Source organism: Sorex araneus, chromosome 3, assembly GCF_027595985.1.
Source record: "Sorex araneus isolate mSorAra2 chromosome 3, mSorAra2.pri, whole genome shotgun sequence".
In the NCBI taxonomy this organism is placed as follows: Eukaryota; Metazoa; Chordata; class Mammalia; order Eulipotyphla; family Soricidae; genus Sorex; species Sorex araneus.
In genome coordinates this window covers 38,634,377-38,653,332 of record NC_073304.1, presented here as the reverse complement: position 1 = coordinate 38,653,332, position 18,956 = coordinate 38,634,377, and the positions used below count along the sequence as shown (strand labels likewise).

Here is an 18,956-nt window from a genome sequence, read left to right as displayed (position 1 = left end):
ATTAAACCCAAGTCAGCTGCGTGCAAAGCAAATGTCCTGCCCACTGTACTATCACTGGAACCCCATCAAGGGATTTTTTAAAGGATGAAAATTAAGACATTTATTGATTATCAAAGTGTACTTAATTCCAATAATGAATTTAGAAAATAAAAAAAGATAGTTCAAAAAAAGATAGTTCACAAATGTACCACTCAGAAATAGATTTTTTTTTTATCTATTATCTTTTCTCACCTTTTTTTATCTCTCTTATCTTTTCTCACCTTTCCCTCCAAGCGATAGCACAGTGGGTAGGATGTTTGCCTTGCACGCAGCCAACCCAGGTTCAATTTCTCCGTCCCTTTCAGAGAGCCTGGCAAGCTACAGAGAGTATTCCGCCCACAAGGTAGAGCCTGGCAAGCTAGCCATGGTGTATTCAATATGCCAAAAACAGTAACAAGTCTCACAATGGAGACGTTACTGGTGCCTTCTCGAGCAAATCAATGAACAACAGGAGAACAGTGCTACAGTGCTATACCTTTCCCTCTAGCCCTCCATTATAATAGTAATTTATTTTCAATTGTGTTTTGTTGATACAGAATTTTTCAGTTTATAGACAAATCATATAACCCAGCATCTACAAAGGAAGGGTTGATTGAGACCCAGGAGAAGACTCATGGCTTTAGAAGTGCCCAGGCAGGCAGGAGATTATTGTTCAGTCCTTGGACCTGTCACTTGCTCCAAGGCTATCCTGAAGGCCCCCAATATCTCAAACACGTGGGTGGGGCAAAAGTAAATAATAGTGAAGGAAAGGTTAATTGACTATATAAAAATTGAAACTTAAACCATAAGCAACAATAATGACAAACCAAACAATATATGTAATCAATTTAATCAGTTATCTTTAATGTAAAATAGAATGAGCTTCTAAAAAAATAACTGAGAAGATAGCTTGTAAAAATGTGAATAGGTAAACAGAATAAAAACAGATGGCCATTAAAGATATTATTTTGAAGCTTAGCCTCACAAATAGTGAAGAATCGAAGTGAAAACTGAAGCTCAAAATGAAATTAGGATCATTTTCCCCTAGCAGTTTGGTAAGACTATGCCACTAAGACTATGCAAGAAGTCAGTAAGCTCTTATATATTGTTGGTAAGAGTATAAATTGACACAACCTTTTTGGAGAGCAGTTACTCAAAATATTTTAAACATTTGTACCATTTGGCAGAACATTTCATCTACTAAAACAATATTTTATACAAACTTCCTACCTATGTGCTAATGTTTACTACTTTATTCTTAGAAATGGCAAACTATTAGACACAATGTAGGTATTCATGGAGAGGAAATCAGTAAAATTAAAGTATATCTTTATAATAACAATGAGGCAGATTTATTGCATAGAGATATGTCCAAAGTATGTTTAGTGAGAAGAGCAAGTTCAAATATATCCAAATAGTTTTGAGAATAAAAGATTGGAAAACTATTACTTGTCATTTCTCCATGATTTTTTTTCAGAAAATTTTGAATTTTCTATAAGACAAGTATTATTCTTATGATCAGAAGTTATTTTTAAGACATGTGAAAATTATATCATAAATGTTCTACTACATTTTTCATCCATGATTTAGCAACTTCAATAAAATTCTGTCATGGTAGGTCAAAATTTTGTAGCCATTTCCCTGTTAGTAGCTAGTTAGCTTGTTTCCAAGTTTTGCTATTATGAGTGATATAGCATCAAGCATCTTTATAAGATGAAATACTTAAATTTGAACTTGCAGAGCATCACAGCATGTGGTGCTGGTTGTGAGTTTGACTTAGAAAAAAATCCATTAGAAGATTTCGAATGTGAAAAGTTAATGTTTTCTAGTCCTTTGAAACCTTCACAAGAGTATGGATGGATGGTCCTGCAGAAAATAAATGAGCCCAGGTCACTCAGCGAGGCTGTTCACTCTAATAGAATTTGTCTCTTGTGTTTGTGGTGAATACAAGAAGGAACAAGGATTATATCCTCAGGACACTCTTCTCTCGGCTTGGTCCCAAGCTCGCTCTCTCTTCTCATTTCATTCCTTCTCCCCAGGTGAACTGGTCCACACCCAGTTAATGATTCTCAAGTTTTTATTTCCAGTCCAGACTTTCCTCTGAATTCTAGACATGTATATTCAGTTGCCTATTATAAACACCCCCACTTGGATGTCGTAAAAAATAGCCTAAAAGGTCCAAGATAAATTATGTGAGCCAGAACATAGTCATACTGTCTTTCTTATCCTGCATATTCTTCCATTACTTTTAAATCCCAGCACTTTCTCCCACTAATAGCCCTGGAGCCTCCAGTTCTCTATTCCTCAATGGCCCACCTAGTCCAAGCCACCATCATTTTTTTTACTGGATACTCCCCTAAGATACCCAACAGAACTCCCTATTTTCTCCCTCATTCCCTCTCCTCCACTTTATAAATGAAATTGTTGTAAAATTAACACCATTTCTCTATTGTGTAAGATTCGTCTCATAGATTTTTCTTTCCTTGAGTTAAAGACAGAAACCCTCACTGGTTTTAACTTTACTGGAGTTCTACTGTCTCTTGTCTCCTTCAGAATTTGAGTCCCCTGAATATCACCTGGCTCGTGGATGACACTCAAAGATTTGTTGAGTGGACAAACAGAGGAATGCCTTGTAATAGGTTAATACATGAATGGCAATACCATCTAACTCATGATAAAAGCAAAATTTGCACATATACCGTATTTTAAAATTTTACACGTTTTCCATTTTTATTTTTGTTTTATTTTTTTTCTTTTGCTTTTTGGGTCACACCCGGCAATGCACCGGGGTCATTCCTGGCTCACGCACTCAGGAATCACTCCTGGCGGTACTCGGGACCATATGGGATGCTGGGATTCAAACCCGGGTCGGCCGCATGCAAGGCAAACGCCCTACCCGCTGTGCTATCACTCCAGCCCCACGTTTTCCATTTTTAAATTCTCTTTATTAATTATACCAACTCAGCACAATGAATCTGGCTTTTTGTTTTTTGATGACATATGTAGGCACTCCATTTGCCTTACCTGAATCCCAGCTCCTAGTGATAATTTCTCTTTCTTTGATGGGCTGTATCTCCCCACCCCACCCCACCCCACCCCCATCTCTGCTCTAATATCACGGTCTCCTTAGAATTACATCCTCCATCAATCAAACTCGTTTACTTCATTTCCAAGTTTATATAAACAGATACTCAAGCACAAGTTAGCCCTACATATTTTTGTTTTGAAGTTAAGTATCATAATCCAAATGTACTCTCTATTCAGTGTTACTTCTTAACTTTTGCCCACAGGCCAACTTGTCTTCCTTAGAAGAAGACAGTGAATTAATCTTCTGAATATCTGAGCACCAGAGAGATATTTGATATGCAAATGTGTGTCTTCAAGGGCTATATAAAATCCATTGGCCTCCCTCAAAAAACAAAGCATAAAAGATTATTTTCTTGTGCAGAATTTTGATTATTTATTTCATGGTGTTTTCAGAAATGTCCCTTTGTTAGAGTATAGTCGCAGGATATTTGATTCTGTCTGATGGTTCTTATTTTGATGACTAAAGTCCTCTTGGGAAACAGTTTGTCTAGAGGACTAACAGTACGGATACATTCAAAGAGGGTGCCTGTGGCAGTGGGTTAGAAGCCCAGGTCTTGGTGGAAGGAGGTGAGCAAGCTGAGTGCAAATCTGGCTGTACCCCTGACTAGCAGAATGATCTTAGGGTTGACTTATAGGCTTTGAAAAATTTGTTTGAAGTAAAGTATTTTTATTAAGAGAGGGTGGGAGATGGAGAGAGGGGGAAAGAGAGAAAGAGGAAGGGAGGGAGGGAGGGAGGGAGGGAGGGAGGGAGGGAGGGAGGGAGGGAGGGAGGGAGGGAGGGAGGGAGGGAGAAGGAAAGGGAGAGAGGGAGTAGAGAGCACTCAAAAGAAAAGAAATCCAAGGAGATCCATACCCTAAAGGTCCCATAAGGCTCCAAGGACTAGTGCTGTAAATGAGAATGCACGAAAGAGCTGGGATGCAGGTAAGTCCAGAGTGGAATGCCCCATTGAGGGTAAAGAAAAAATGTTAGCACATGGTGCTGGGATAGGACACCCCAAGAATGAGGTGCTTTCTTTAAGGCTGTTTTGAGGATAGAATAAGGACAAAGAACTTTGCGTTTTGTGAAGGGTCAGTGTGTACTAGCTAGTAAGGACACTAAGATTCTTCTCTCTGTGACAGAAGCTTCTTTCAAGGGAACATACCCCAGTGAGCAAAGAGACAAAAAGTAATGTACTTAAAATAGTATTTTTAGCCTGTGTGTGTGTGTGTGTGTGTGTCCTTTTGAATTAAAGAATTGTCCTAGGTCAAGCTATAGCACAGCAGCAGACAGGGTACTTGCCTCCATGAGGCCAACCCAGGTTTGAACCTTGGCCCCACTTATGGTCTCTCTAAGCCCTCCAGAAGTGACCCTGAACACTGCCAGGAGTGACCAAGACCAAAAAATAAATAAGAATTGTTGTCATTTTGATTCAAATATTAAAATATTTATAGGTAAGATGGCTTTATATCTTGAAAAAAGAGCACGGGAGTAAACATATAGCTGAAATAAGATTGGGCACACATGATTCTGCTCTCATTGAGTGTCTCTGGGCTAAAGGTCATGTCTTGTATACATTTGTATATACTTAAAATCGTCCATGCTTCATTGTTCTTTAAATGCATGAAAAATCGTTCCTGAATAGTCTCTTTGGGTTTGTTCAAGAAGCCAGCTCTCAACAATTTGCCTTTATTTCTTTTGGAAGAGGAATTGATTCCAGTGATCTAGTTGTAAGCCTTGTCAGTCATTCAGCCTCTTTTTCTTGGAATAGCTCATGGTAGAAACAACATAAATACAATTTCTGAATTTCCTTTGTCCTCAACTACTTAGGAATGATCTCTGAAAGTGCTGTGGGCATCTTAGGATCCCTGACTGCCCAGCAAGAACAATGTATCTTTCAAGCAACCAAAGTGAATAGTTACTCTTTTACCTTTCTATGCTTGCATGACAAAAGCGCTGTGAGCTAATGAGTGATGAGCCCATAATTGTGCACTTGGCATTTAGGATTCTGAGCCTCTACCCTGTATGAACTTGTAATCTTCATTGTGTATCCTTGTTGAGTTTGGCTGCTGAGTTACACATTGGCAGAGGAGGTGGAGAAACTCCCAAAGCCAAAACCTGACCTCTACATATTTCAAATTAAGTCTGGGAGTTACAGGATGACTCAAAATCTTTTTTTTTCTCTTTTGCTTATTTTTAACAAAGATAATGATTTGCCCTTGGAATGGAAGCTGGCCATGGCCATAAACGGCTCTGTAACCTCTGCGTCTGTTTGACTAGCCCTCGCAGTGTCCTGAGCCATCTGGATGCTGGCCAGAAAGAGGATTATGCTGTGGTCCACTCTGCTTTATAATGGCCTCCTCCTCCAGCGCTCGCTCTTCTCCATTACTGGAACAGAAATTTTATATTTATTTTCACATTCTTCATTTTCCTCTGGAATCTGTCTCAAAGGAGTAAGGCCACATGACATTTTTTTTTATAGTTTAATTACTCTGGAACATTGGTCCAAATGGGATTTTATGGCACTAACTTCCTTCTAAGAATAGGACAGGCTCAGAGTGGGCTGGGTGGCTTGCAGGTGCCCGTCTCAGAGGTTTTTGCTTATCTCATTGGTCTGCACCTTCCTCCAGGACCAAACCGGCATGAGAAAAGGAGTAAGGCTTCACCTCAGCTGCGCGGGGAGCTGGCTGCAGAGATGGATCATTCTGGAATACAGTGCAGGATATGTTGTGATTGAGGTGGAAACTGGGTAGTGTAGAACTGAATTTCTCAACCAGAGGCCACAGGAAACCCCTGTGCCCACCCCTCCTCTCCCCCAACATTCTAAGGAGACCACAGGCAAAAAATGCATTAAAAAAGTGGGGCGGGGCAGGGAGCATCTCCTGAGACTAGGTTATGGACAGGTGAAGGGGGTGCAAAGGAAGGAAACAAGTGGGGAAAAGGTTGAGAAATGCTGCTCTAGAGGTGAAGATGCTGCTTAGCTGGCATCGGGAGACCGCAGTGGGGGCAAAAATGACACCCGGGGATGAGAGCATGTGTTTAATCAAACTTCCCTTTGGGATTCCCCAAGTCAGAGATTCATCGTGATGTGAATCAGTCAAGAGCATGTCCCCTGCTCATGCAGCTGTGAGAGGGCCTGCACTTAGAGATGGCAGCTCAGAGCCGACTCACTTGCTTCAGTGCCCTCAGCCTCCTGGGACCAGGATGAGTTGTGGCCTCTTGTACTGCTCCTTTCTGCTTCGAGCACTGGAGCGTGGAGCCCAGGCTCCTCTGTGCAGAGGGCAGATGATGAAAGTGATGGCAAAGCACTCCCGCCTCCGGAACAGCTTTCTTCTCATGACCGCCGCTGAGTAATACACAATCGAACCTGGAATGGTAGTTCCAGGCTCTGCTGAGCAATCACAGGTGATCTCTTCAGACCTCTCAGGGTTTGTTAGCACTTGTTTCTGTTACCTAAGAAAATCCCTTCTGAGCTCTTTGCAGGCAATAACTAACGGCTTCGGGGAGAAACCAGAAACTCAGTAACCTTGTTTGGAAATGTGAGAGTCAGAGTGCTCTGGGCACAGGTCCACACAGGCCTGGCTCGCTGGGCTAGAACTTGTGCTGATAAAGCCAGCGCCCGGATTCAGTCATGTTCCTCCCCGCCGGCGCCCTGGCCCCAGCCTTACTAGCTCTAGGCTGCAGCCTCTAATCTCTCCCCTGGCCAGCCGCCTTTCATGTTTGCCTCAGTCCCAGCGGAGCCAGACTCCCAGGCGCTGATAGGGGTCTCCTGAGTGTGAGGCCGCTGCGGGTGAGCTTCACATTTGGGAGACCCCTATCAGCTCCCAAGTCACAGGGACCTGAGCTCCTGGAAGTCCCCCCCCCCCCCCACCGACCTGGACCTCCCCCCGCTCTCCTAAGTCCACCTGCCTGTGGCTGAGTCTGTCTGGCTCTGTGTGTCTGTGTGTCTGTGTGTGTGTGTGTGTGTGTGTGTGTGTGTAGACTGGACTAAGCTCACAAAGTTTGTGCTTGTGTGGGAAGTAGGATTTGCCATGGACAAGGCAGGGTGATGATGGGGTCCATGCCAGGGTGGGTTCAGAGGTGAAGAGGGATTGGTGTCTGCAGCAGCTGGACAGGTACCCTCATGCCTGTCCCCACTCCACAAGGGCCACCGTCCTGGAGTTCCAGAGCAGAATGGAGCTCTGTGATCCCATCCCTGCAGGACAAGAAAACGCTGCTGCTCGAGTGTCTCTTGCTTACCGGGAATTCCTGGAAAACAGGGCTTCGTTTCCATTCCTTGCTGTCTCCCAGTAACCTCCCTCTGTGAGACCTGCATGGCCGTGTCAGGTCACAGGACCCAGCGTGGAAACTGGCTGCTCCAGTTCTGTCATCACCTGCCTCTCGAGCCGCACTGTGACCTTCCTCTGGACAGAGACCAGTCTTCTTCCTCTGGCCAAGCTGGTCCACAGACCTTTATTCTCAGAGCAAGGGCAGGAAAATGAAGTCTTGAGTGTGCCAGCCACTACCTGCCACAGCTGTGGTGATCCACGACGGCCACCAGCTGCTGCCACTGTGAAGATGTCATAGTGCGGGGACGCCTTCGTGCCCACAGCACAGCCTGGGGCCCCAGCTGTGGTGGCTCACATGCTGGCACTGGCAATTGTATGTAAGTCCAGATCAGGGAAATCACCTGCATTTTCTCCACTGTGTGCATAGCTGCCTCCTCCCATAAGTCTGTGTGATTTGCCTGTGAGCATACGGCCCCTTAACAAAGCCAAGTGTGAAGGAATCACCCCTGGACAAGTTTGTGATTCTGTGCTCTTCACGCTGAATCTAAGGGCTGGCAGTTGTGGTTCATAGGACTTGTTTGCAGCCCACTGTGGTGATGGGGGTTGCACTTGGCACCAGATGTGCATGAATGGGAGAACCAAGTGCTCCAAAGCCTTGGTAAGTGGGATGGTATATTGGGAGAGCAGCCCCTTTTGTTTGTGGAGTGCCTGTCCCCACTCCACAAGGGCCACTGTCCTGGAGTTCCAGAGCAGAAAGGAGCTCTGTTATCAATATTCCTTGATATTGATATCAATATCAATATTCCTACTTTGGAACCTTTTTTTCTCCCTGCTTTGGAACCTTTTTTCATCAAAGAGTTTTGCTGCTGGAAATTCTCTTCCCGTGAGTGATTCTCCAACCGGGGATTGAGGGGAGAGATGAAAATTACCTTTGTCCTGGGATCACTGTGCTCCACTGAACCTCCTAAAGTTCCTGTATCTGGTTAGTCACCCAAGCAAGGCCTGCTGTCATACTCCTGTTTTTCTTCTTCTTGCTTGTTAATGTGTCCACCAAGACAGCACCACCATTTCCGGTCCTCTCCACATCTGCCTCTACATGGACACCAGATGCCTTGTGACTGATTTTCACCAAAGCCAACTGGCCTATCATTTTCCATTCCATTTGGTTCCTGTCTTATTTCAGCTTCCAAATATTTCTGAACCATTCTAACTGACTCTAACTGGTTTACATTTTTCTTCCTATTCAGCTGGGATCCTTTTACTCTCTTAATTAGAGAACTTCAGTAGGTCCATTTTGTCCAAGTAAATTACCAAAATTCCTGAGGGTGGCCTTTCATAGTTTGAGCCTAGCTTTTTTCCTGTATTCTCCAGCCTCACTATAACATAGGCAGTGGTGTGTGTGTGTGAAGGGGGGTTGGGGGAGCCGTGTCCTGAGTCTACTTGTTCTTCACATCCCCATATCTGGCTCTGTCCTAGCTCCATCCTCTGCTGTCAATGATCTTTGCCTACCCCTTCATCATCTGGAAGACTCTACTTATGTTTTAAGTCCCAACTTAATGTTGACTTCTCCTGTGGGACTGTCCTTCTCACTGAAAGGGATTATTGCCCGTCTGTTTCTCTCACAGCACTTTCGACACACCATCTGTCATTCAACAGCTGGTTCTGTATTTGTTTGCATGTGTATGTTTACATTTATGCATGTATGTATGTTGAACACATATTTATTGGTTTCACTATATTTTGCCCAAAATAAAGCTTAAATTCTTAGCCAATACTTGTCTCCTGATTGCACTGAGTTCCTTAGGGATAGTCATCTGTCCTCTTGATGTACAGCTTATCTTTGCCTCATGAATGTTCACTAAGTGAAGTCCAGTGGACAGAGATAAATTTTTAAAGAGAGAATTAGGCACAGAATGGGCCCAGGATACATAGGAAGCCTGGAAAAGTCACTTTCTGTTCCCAGTTTCTAAGCACAGCCTCCAGTATTTTATGTGGTTACACCCATGATGTGGAACTGCATCGAGGATCCATGAGACCCATCCAGATAACCTGAAGAGTCTGCAGGAAGTCCCCTCAGCCATGCAGGACCTTGCTGTGTGGCTGATCACTCCTTGCCTGGGTTAGCTTGTCCCAGAGGAGGATTTGGAGCCTGGGTCACTTACCATATGCAATTCTTTGTTCCTTTTCAGAGATCTGAAACTAGACAATGTGCTGTTGGACCATGAAGGTCACTGCAAACTGGCCGACTTCGGAATGTGCAAGGAAGGGATCTGCAATGGGGTCACCACAGCAACTTTCTGCGGCACGCCTGACTATATTGCTCCAGAGGTAAGTATACCTGTTTTGCCTCTTTGGAAACTTGAGCTCTGTAGTTACCCTCGCCAGAATTGCCATAGGCTGTATTTTTTGTCAGTGCTTAGGTTTATGCACCATGTTTGGTGGTGCATAGGACTACTTCTGGTGGTACTCATGAGATCATGTGATTTCAGAGGTCAGAGAAGGTCCTCTGCAGCAAAGCTTGTGTTCCAGCCCTTTAAGATATCTCACTGGCCCCACATTTGCCCCCACTTTTTAGGTATTCTTGAGATGAATGCCTCTACACCTCTTAAAGACTTATTGGGTGGATGATGATTCTCGGTGCCCTATGCTCAACTAAGAATTTGAATTAAATTTTTTTTTTTAAAAAATTAATAAACCTTACAGTTACTTTAGGACTTGGCTTTGCAGGAGGAAAAGTATTTCTCTCAATTGTTTTTCCTCTTTGCCTTTACTCTGCTTTTATCCCAGTCCCCTGTAACAATGACAGGAGGGCTCTTGATCTTTTTCCATGCTAGTGAGTGAACCCCATGTCATACCCCTTCCATTTCAGATATACACTGGCATTGCCTCAGAAGGACGTAGAAGGAGGTCGTTGACATGGCAACCTCTGAGGTAGCCCCATGGAAAACACACAACTTTCTGGAGATGGAATGGAGCATCCCAGCTAGTGCAGAATGCTCCGTCTCCCTCTTTTGTTTCATTTGCTAACCCATCACTTCCCTGGGGCATTAAGGACTCCATGAGTCAGAAGTACAATGCATTCCTCCCCTTGCCCTTTTGCACAGATTCTCCAGGAGATGCTCTATGGACCCGCAGTAGACTGGTGGGCAATGGGTGTGCTGCTTTACGAGATGCTGTGTGGCCATGCTCCCTTCGAGGCAGAGAACGAAGATGATCTCTTTGAAGCCATCCTTAATGATGAAGTAGTGTACCCCACATGGCTGCATGAAGACGCCACCGGGATCCTACGGTCGGTAAGTCTGACTGTCCCCTTGGCTTTCGGCCTAATGCACACCACCTCGTTTTTTTCCCACCATTAAGCCACCAACTCTTAACAGAAAAGTGTGTGTTAATCTGTAAAATCAAAGAACTGGAGTTCTCTCGGGCTGTTTTCTTTTCTTAGGCAACAGTGATTTCTGGGCCAATTGTGATAGCAATTTGATAGAAAAGTTGATAGCTTTGTTTGCTCAATGTCAAATATAGCAGGTCTTCACATGAAGCCATTTCATTTATTTATTAGGATATTGATAGAAAGGGAACATGTGGGCATCCTTTGAGAGCCTGACTTTATTATATGTTGTTTTGCTTAATTTTGCACTTTCAAAGAATTCTGACTTCTGTGAAGTGAGGGCTTATTTCTATCACTTATGACTTTAGTGTAGGTGAAGAGATGCTCCTGTTTCACACAATCGGGACCCACCAAGATGCTGGAAGAAGTAAATGCCCTCCTGGTTTGTTATGGAATTGACAGTTTCATTGTTAATGTCCCAGGTACAGGATGAAGGGGGCTTTGAAGGTAGATGTTTCTAAAGCTTTACAAATCTCTTTTGCTTCCACATTATCCATATGCAACCAAGAATCAAACCCAAGATTTAGTTGTGATGTACCTTACTGTGTTGAAAGACATTTTTGCCTTTGTTTAAGGTATCATGCTGGAGGGAGGTGTTATTTTGAAGTGAGGAGAAAACATAGATTGGATGCCTCTATTCTGAAAACAAGAAAGCATATAAATTGGATCTATTCTATATTATATTAGTTAATAAAATCATGGGCTTTTTCACTCTGGAGAAGCCCATGTTCTTTCTTAAATACATTTCTCTCTGTGTCTCTCTCCTTACATCTCTCTAAATTTCTTTCAGTAAGAACTATTTTGCTTCAAATAAATAATAATAATAATAATAATAATACCACCATGTGGTAATATGTTACCCATAAGAGGAATAAAGATGCTAAAAATAGCTTAGTTTTCTAGGTAGGAAATATAAGCACTTTAAACAAGTTAATTATATCCTTAGACATCACACATGGGAAAGGAAAATGAGATGGCCATTGTGACAAACAGGATGATAGGCAGTTCCTCAAAACAGACAACATCAAACTACGCGTGGGCCAACCATTTCCTTTTTGCTTGTATATCCAGAAGAATTGAAAGTAGGCACTGAAGCAGGTATTTGAACACCTGTGTTCTCAGCAGCATACACAGTACAGAAAGAGTGGAAGCAACTCAAATGTTCATCAACAGGTGATAAAGTGTTATATATACATATAGTGGAATACAATTTAGCCACGAAAGGAAGGAAATTCGAACACATGCATGAATCTTGAAGACACGCTTAATGAAATCTAGACACAAAGGAACACAGGTATGATTCTACTTACACAAGATACCTCACAGGGAAGCAAGTAAAATGGCGTTTGCAGAGGCTGTGACTGAGGGAGAGATAGGGAGGGAACGTTTTAGGGTTATGGAGTTTGAGTTTGTAAATGTTTCCCAGATGGTTGGTGTTACTGTTGGCTTTGTTCTGCAGATGGTTGTTGGTGTTACAAAAGAAAGTAAATATATTTGTTGTTGCTGAACACTACACTTAAAGAGGGTAGACTTTATATTCTGTATATTATGTCACATTTTTTTAAAACAATGAAAATTAGCATCAGAATCCAGATGTTCCTATTTCCAAGCCTAGGGTTCTATTCTAGAAAATACTTAGCCATTCCTCATTTTTCTTACTCTTCCCATTCATTTATCTGTATCCACAAAGTTCCACATTTTTGGCACCCAAGTTAGTCCAAATCAGCATGTGAGTGTTTCCTACTGTACCATAAAAAGAGTCAGTAGAAAAGGCTTCCCTGTGCTTCAGACCCACAAGGCAGGAGTCGTACATCTATTTAACTTACAGTAAAGTAAGATACAGTATGACAATATTTGGTTCTAATACATTGTTATTTAGGGATTTCTCATGAGAATCACACCATACTCCAGGAACAATTGTATTCTGTTGACTTGAGATAAGTCTGTGATGCTTGGAAGGAGAAACTGATAAATTGGGAAATTAGAATCCCTGTTTAGTTCAATTCAGCAAATACTTGTTAGATGCTTTCCCTCAGCTAGGCATGTTTTTAAATGCTGAAAAACTTGGCCACAGTGTAGGAAGAGTGAGAATATTTAAATGAATACTTAGCTTACTGAGTAGGAGGACTGGTCTGAGCTGTTTGTGGGGGCTAGGTGAAGGAAGGTTACACAAGAAAATGGCATTAAAGCTAGGGATTAGTATTCACCAGAGATAATATAGGATGTGTGACACTTGTTTTGTATGTGACCACCCAGGTTCAATCCTCTATACCACATATGGTCCCCCAAAGCATGCTCAGGAGTGACTGATAAGCTCAAAGTCCAGAACATTCCCAGAGTACCACTGGGTGTGGCTCTAACCCCACCCCCCAAAATAAGTAAACCTAGGGTTAAGGAACATGACATTGCTCTGTAGAGGTGACAAGAAAGAAAAAAGTATTGGGTGGAGTAAATAATCTAGGCTAAGCATTGAGGTGATACATAAAGTGCATCTTCAAAGAGCTGATTACCATGTCTGTGTTATAGGAGTGATTGCTAAGAGAGTGGCTGGGTGAGGCAATATAAGTGACATTAGGACATGTGGACCTTGAAGGGTCAGGAAGACATTCAGAATTCAGACATTTTTCTATATACTATGCAGTTGGGCTGTGTACATCTGGAACTCAGGAGAGGGTTGGAATGATCATGGAAGCATTGGACAGAGAATATGGGCATAGACATTGACTTATTTAAATCCATTGGAAGGTGTCCTAAGAATTGTCAGGAAGACATGCAGGAAGACAATTTTGGATTGTAATCATTTGTCTTTACTCACGGGAACTCTAAAACATTAAACACAAAATTGTAGGCTGGAAAATCTAGAAAACATTTTTACTAATGGCAGGAGAGATAGTACAGTGGATAGGGGCACTTCCTTGCATGAGATTAACCCAGGTTTGATCCCAGCTCCATAAATGGTTCCCCGAGCCCTGCCCGGATTGATCCCTGAGTGCAGAACCAGGTAAAAGCCCTGAGCACCACTGTGTGTTCCCCTTCCAACCCCTATTCAAAAGTGTAGAGACCTATTAAACTTTCTAAATCCCTGCTTGATAGATGAAATACCAAAAGGTGAATTTCCTGCACAGGGGAGACAGAAGAGAGCACGCCCCAGGTGGAGACATGAGGCCTTGTTCTGCTTTTGCCACTGCTTTTTTAGCATCTGCCTTTGTGAAACAGTGATGCTGACACCACAGTGCCCGCTTTAAACACATGGGTATATATGAAAGCATTTCCACAGTAGTGTGACAGTTTAGGAGCAAGTTAATAGCATTGTTAAGTCATAAGCAGTAATTTTCATAACCTGCCGAGCAGTGTCATTACCCTCATCCTTTCCTTGAACAATCAACCAATATCAAGCTTATTAGGTGCTTCATTATAGATGAGGCAGAATTAGATTTTTATTGCTGAGAGAATTGTTTTGCGTAGCTGCTTTCTATCTAAATCAGAGATACATGTGCCCAATACGAATAGCCAAAAGATACTGGTCCACCTCTTCATTGAACAGGCTTATAGCAATGGTTTATGCAAAACAGCCGTGGACCTATGCTGTGGGTGGGAAAGCAAGGCACATATCTTCCCAGCCCTCCTTGAATTTATAATCCACTTAAGTAGGGATGGAGACAGATGCCTTAAAAAATGAAATAGTTTTTCATCACTAAATTCAAATTAACAGTCACTAAATGGTTATAATTTAGTCAGAAAAAGTATAAGATGCTTTTAGAACATGTAACAGATGCAAACTCATCTGGACCATCCTGAGGAGAGATTTTTCTTTCTGTTTTAATCGACTCACCATGAATTACAAAGTTAGAAAAGATATGTATGATTTTCAGGTATATATTGTTTCAGCGCCAATCCCATCACCAGAGCCTACTGTCCTCCACCAATGTCCCCAGTTTTCCTCCCACTCCCCAGCCTGCCTCTGTGGCAGGAATTTCCCCTGCTTCTTGTCCAAGTGCTCTCTTCCCTAACTTCTCCCCTTTACCCAGCTCAGTGGCAAGCTTCCTACTAGAGACCAGTCTTCCTGTTCTTTGCTTCTTTTATCATTGGGCGTTTGATATTCCCCTAACTGGTTTCTTTATATTCTGTATATCGGAATTCTGTATATTCTGAGTTTATTCCTCTCCCTCTGGTTTCACTCAGCTTGTTATTCTCCAGACCAATCCATGTTACAGCAAATTTCTTGACTTTCTCTTTGCTTATAGCTGAATCATATTCCATTTTGTATATGTACCAAAGTTTCTTTAAACAGTCATGTGTTTGTGGGGATTGGGTTGTTTCCATATTTTTTGCTATTATATATTGTACTGCAGTGAAAATAGGAGTGCAGATGTATTTTCTACATTGTGCTTTTGGGACCTGGGGTATATTCCCAGGAATGGAAGTGGTGGGTGATAGGGAAACTCAATTTGTAGTTCTTTTGAGAAATGTGCATATTTTCCCAAAAGACTGGACCAGTCAACATTCCCACTAGCAGTGGATGAGGGTCCCTTTTTCCCCACATCCTCGACAACACTGGTTGTTGATCTTTTTGATAAGTGCCAATTTCTGTGTTGTTTTGATTTGCATTTCCTTGACAATTAGTGATATTGAGCATTTTTCTTTTTTTTTTCTTTTTCTCTTTTGCCATTTGTATTTCTTCTTCTAAGACATTCCTGTTCATCTCTTCTGCTCAGTTTTTGATAGGGCTAGATATTTTTTCCTTGTGGAATTTCTACCAGCGCTTAATTATTATTATTATTATTATTATTATTATTATTATTGCTTTTTGGGTCACACCTGCCAATGCACAGGGGTTACTCCTGGCTCTGCACTCAGGAATCACCCCTGGCAGTGCTCAGAGACCAGATGGGATGCTGGAAATCGAATCCAGGTTAGCCGTGTGCAAGGCAAATGCCCTACCCGCTGTACTATTGCTCCAGCTCCCTCCACCAGTACTTTATATATCTTGGATATTAACCCTTTGTTGGGTGAGTGGTGGGTAAATAATTTCTCCCAGTCTGTGGGCTGTCTTTATATTCTGGTCATAGTTTCCTTTCAGGTGCAGAAGCTTCTTAGTTTAATGTAGTCCCATATATTTATTTTTCCTTGGAGAGTGGTGTTTTGTCCTTAAAGATGCCTCTAACTTCAGTGTCATGGAGAATTCTAGGAGACACTTTTAAACTGAACATAGAAGTTGAAGAGAAGTTAACTAGCCTTCAAAGCACATAGAACTTGAGAAAAGAAATCCATTTGAAAAGCACTGTGGTGTGTAGTGAGCAAAGATATGGGCTGCAGGGGGTTAGGAGATAAGGCTGACGGAACAGCAAGAGACTGTATTGGAGAACATGTGAGCAAGTGTAACCAGAATAAATCAGGGAAGGATTTCAAGCAATCACAAACTCACTCTCTCGTGTCTAAAAGATTATTCTGGCTATCACACAGAGTTTATGAGTCAGACTGAAGTTTTTGCAGATGAAATGTGTGGGATTTTTCTTTTTAAAAAAGAGTACTCCCAGGTGGCAGGAAAAAACACATGAAATAAGATTGGGAATGCGTCAGTGAGTGTTAGGCAAGGTTGGGTGATGGGCACGTACTTGCATTAGTTTGAGAATCTCCATAATAGTAAAATTCTTTAATCATTGTAAGTTGATAGTTTATATATTTTCAAACTGTGTATTTATGTTTGTGCTTCTGTGTGTATTTATATGTATATACACTTACTCTAGATTGTTTAGAAAATGTGAGGTCAGCCTTTATGAATAAAGTGAAATGGCTTAATAATACAGATTCGCTAAGAAGAAGAAATTATGTGAGCCACATCATTGCTCTTCAGATCAAGTTGCAGTTTTCTGTTGTTTATGAGGAAATGTGTCAGAACAACGGATCCAGCTTTGTCTTTTGATTCCCTGTGAGAGTCTCAACAGTAGTGTATATCCCCAGGTCATTTTTATGCTGCCGACAAAATTAATCAGCCATTTTAGCAAATTTCATGACTCCCTCAACTCTAAGTGTGCCTCAAAGAAGGATTCTTCATAGAAAACAAGAGAGCCTTCGTTGATTAGTGCAGCTCCCAAGCTACTGCCTTTGCAACTCTGTGTAACTTCTTCCCACTGGGCTTGGGTCTGCCCTTTCCCACCAGAGAGGCAGGAAAGGCCAAGGTCTTCACTTCCGCTCTCACCACTGTCTTAATGCCATGGGTCATCCCTGCTTGGCTGCCTGAGATTTCCTGATCTTTTCTTTGTAACAAAAGATCAGAGCACCAGTTCCTAGTAATAGCATTTATTTGGCCGTCAATTAAAAAAAAAATATTGACGTGTCATGTGATTGTAACTTTACATGTTTCAGGTGTGCATCAGTATCTTATGACTGCATTAAATTCACCACTAAATGTTTAATTATCTTTCATCATTTTGTTGGCCCAGTTTATCTACCCCTACTTCCCTTACTTTTACTAACGACTAATTTGGTTTTATAAAAGTTATATTTGGTTCTTTTAGGTCATTGACTTCTCTATATGCCATAGTGAAAACAAATAGTGTCTTTGGTGTATCATTTAAGCTTAATCCCCTCTGGGTTCATTCATGCTGTTGCAAATGGCAGAATTTTGTCTATGTTATATAGCTGAGTTGTATTCCATTTTGTATATATGTATGTATGTGTGTATATATGTTGTGTGTATAAATATGCATGTGTATATTTATTACCTTTGTCCAGTTATCTCTTGGCTAATATATATAATGCTAAAAAGAATATGTCCTGTGAATAGTTTGCTTGTCTATTTTTTCCTTCAAAAGTAATATTTTTTAAATTACTCATTTTTATTCTATACGTATGGAAATTGGATACCAGTTTTATATAAAAACTATATTAAAGACCTCAGGACTTTGTGGGTATCAGTAAGTTCCCTGAAATTGGGGTCAGATGGTGTTCATATTCCGTGTTCCACTGAAAGTGAAAGTGAGTGGTTGTTTAGGATAAGCGCCAGAGTCTTACAAGCATGACTTATGCAACAGTATTACTTTGAAACCTTGACTTTTCCCCAGAATCACCTTTCCCAGTACCCCTAGGATTATGAATTTATGAGTCTTTGTGTATGAATATCCAAAAATCTCATTTGGGGGCAGAGTCAGAGGAATTAGCCCAGGCTATCTACTTGAAAATAATTCCTAAAACATTAATCAGTGATCTTAAAACTAAAAATAGTCATAATGTGCACCAAACAATAAAAGTGCAAAGGGAAGACATTGCTTTTTCATGTTGTGCTCATTTCTCATCTTTCCTAAATAGGGACCACGTTATATCAAAAGAATCATGGCAAAGATATGTTTTGCTTAGATCTTCTGCAGTTGCAGTTTTGTCCTTGTCTGGCTGTAAGAAGTCTTAGGGTACTCAGGGCCCTCAGGAGTTCGGGAGGTGGTGGCATTTCTCTGATGTGAGTGTTCCTTTTTGTTAAATCATCTCCTGTGAGATCACCTGGCCCAGTGATGACTTCAAGTGAAGTCATAGCCCAACTGAGCACACAGTTGACTAAGGTAAAGTAGTGAGAGGAGTTTGGTGCATTTTCCTTAGTCACCTGTGTCAGCACAGGAGGCATTGTAAACTTGGCCTCGGAAGAGGATTATAGAATGCTTTTGTCACTAAGCTTCATAGAAATGAAAGTGTGTGTATGTTTATGCATGTGGGTTTATCCATCATCAAACCTATCAGATTTCATCATCTGTGCATTGTCCATATGAGTCCTGTTTGACTCTGCACACAAAGGCAAAAAATACCACAGTTACTTCTGGGATTCTATTTTAGCCAGTGATGTGGAACAGCATTGAATCTGATCTATCCATTTCCCTACTCTTCTGCTGGTTGAAAGGGGACTTGTTCACAGGAACGACCCAAAAGGTGGTGAGCCAGGAGGAGGTAGTTGAGGAAATGGAGCAGGGGAATACAGAGGATTCAACTCCAGATCTTTACAGCTGATTTTTTTAAAAATCAAACATTGTTATGGGGAGAATCTTAAAGAAAGCATCAGCTGGCAGTTTTCTTATCCACTTAAACTATCCACATGAGAAAACGAACCTGATCTCAGGTCTCTTTCTAGTACTCCCAGTCTGGTAAACTTTTCAGAAACGGACTATTTACTGAGATCAAGGATGCTTTTGACAGAAAACTCCAATAGGCAGATCGTCCCAGGGACAATGTATTT

General features: G+C 41.7%; 1 protein-coding gene across 1 annotated transcript in view; it reads left to right on the top strand.

The window, feature by feature from the left end:
- PRKCH (protein kinase C eta) overlaps nucleotides 1-18,956 on the top strand; it is a 251,635-nt gene that overhangs the window by 220,848 nt on the left and 11,831 nt on the right. Inside the window, exons 11-12 of the mRNA XM_004612376.2 lie at nucleotides 9,540-9,678; nucleotides 10,455-10,643. Of these exons, the coding sequence (XP_004612433.1) occupies nucleotides 9,540-9,678; nucleotides 10,455-10,643 (328 nt within the window). The remainder of the gene's footprint in view (nucleotides 1-9,539; nucleotides 9,679-10,454; nucleotides 10,644-18,956) is intronic.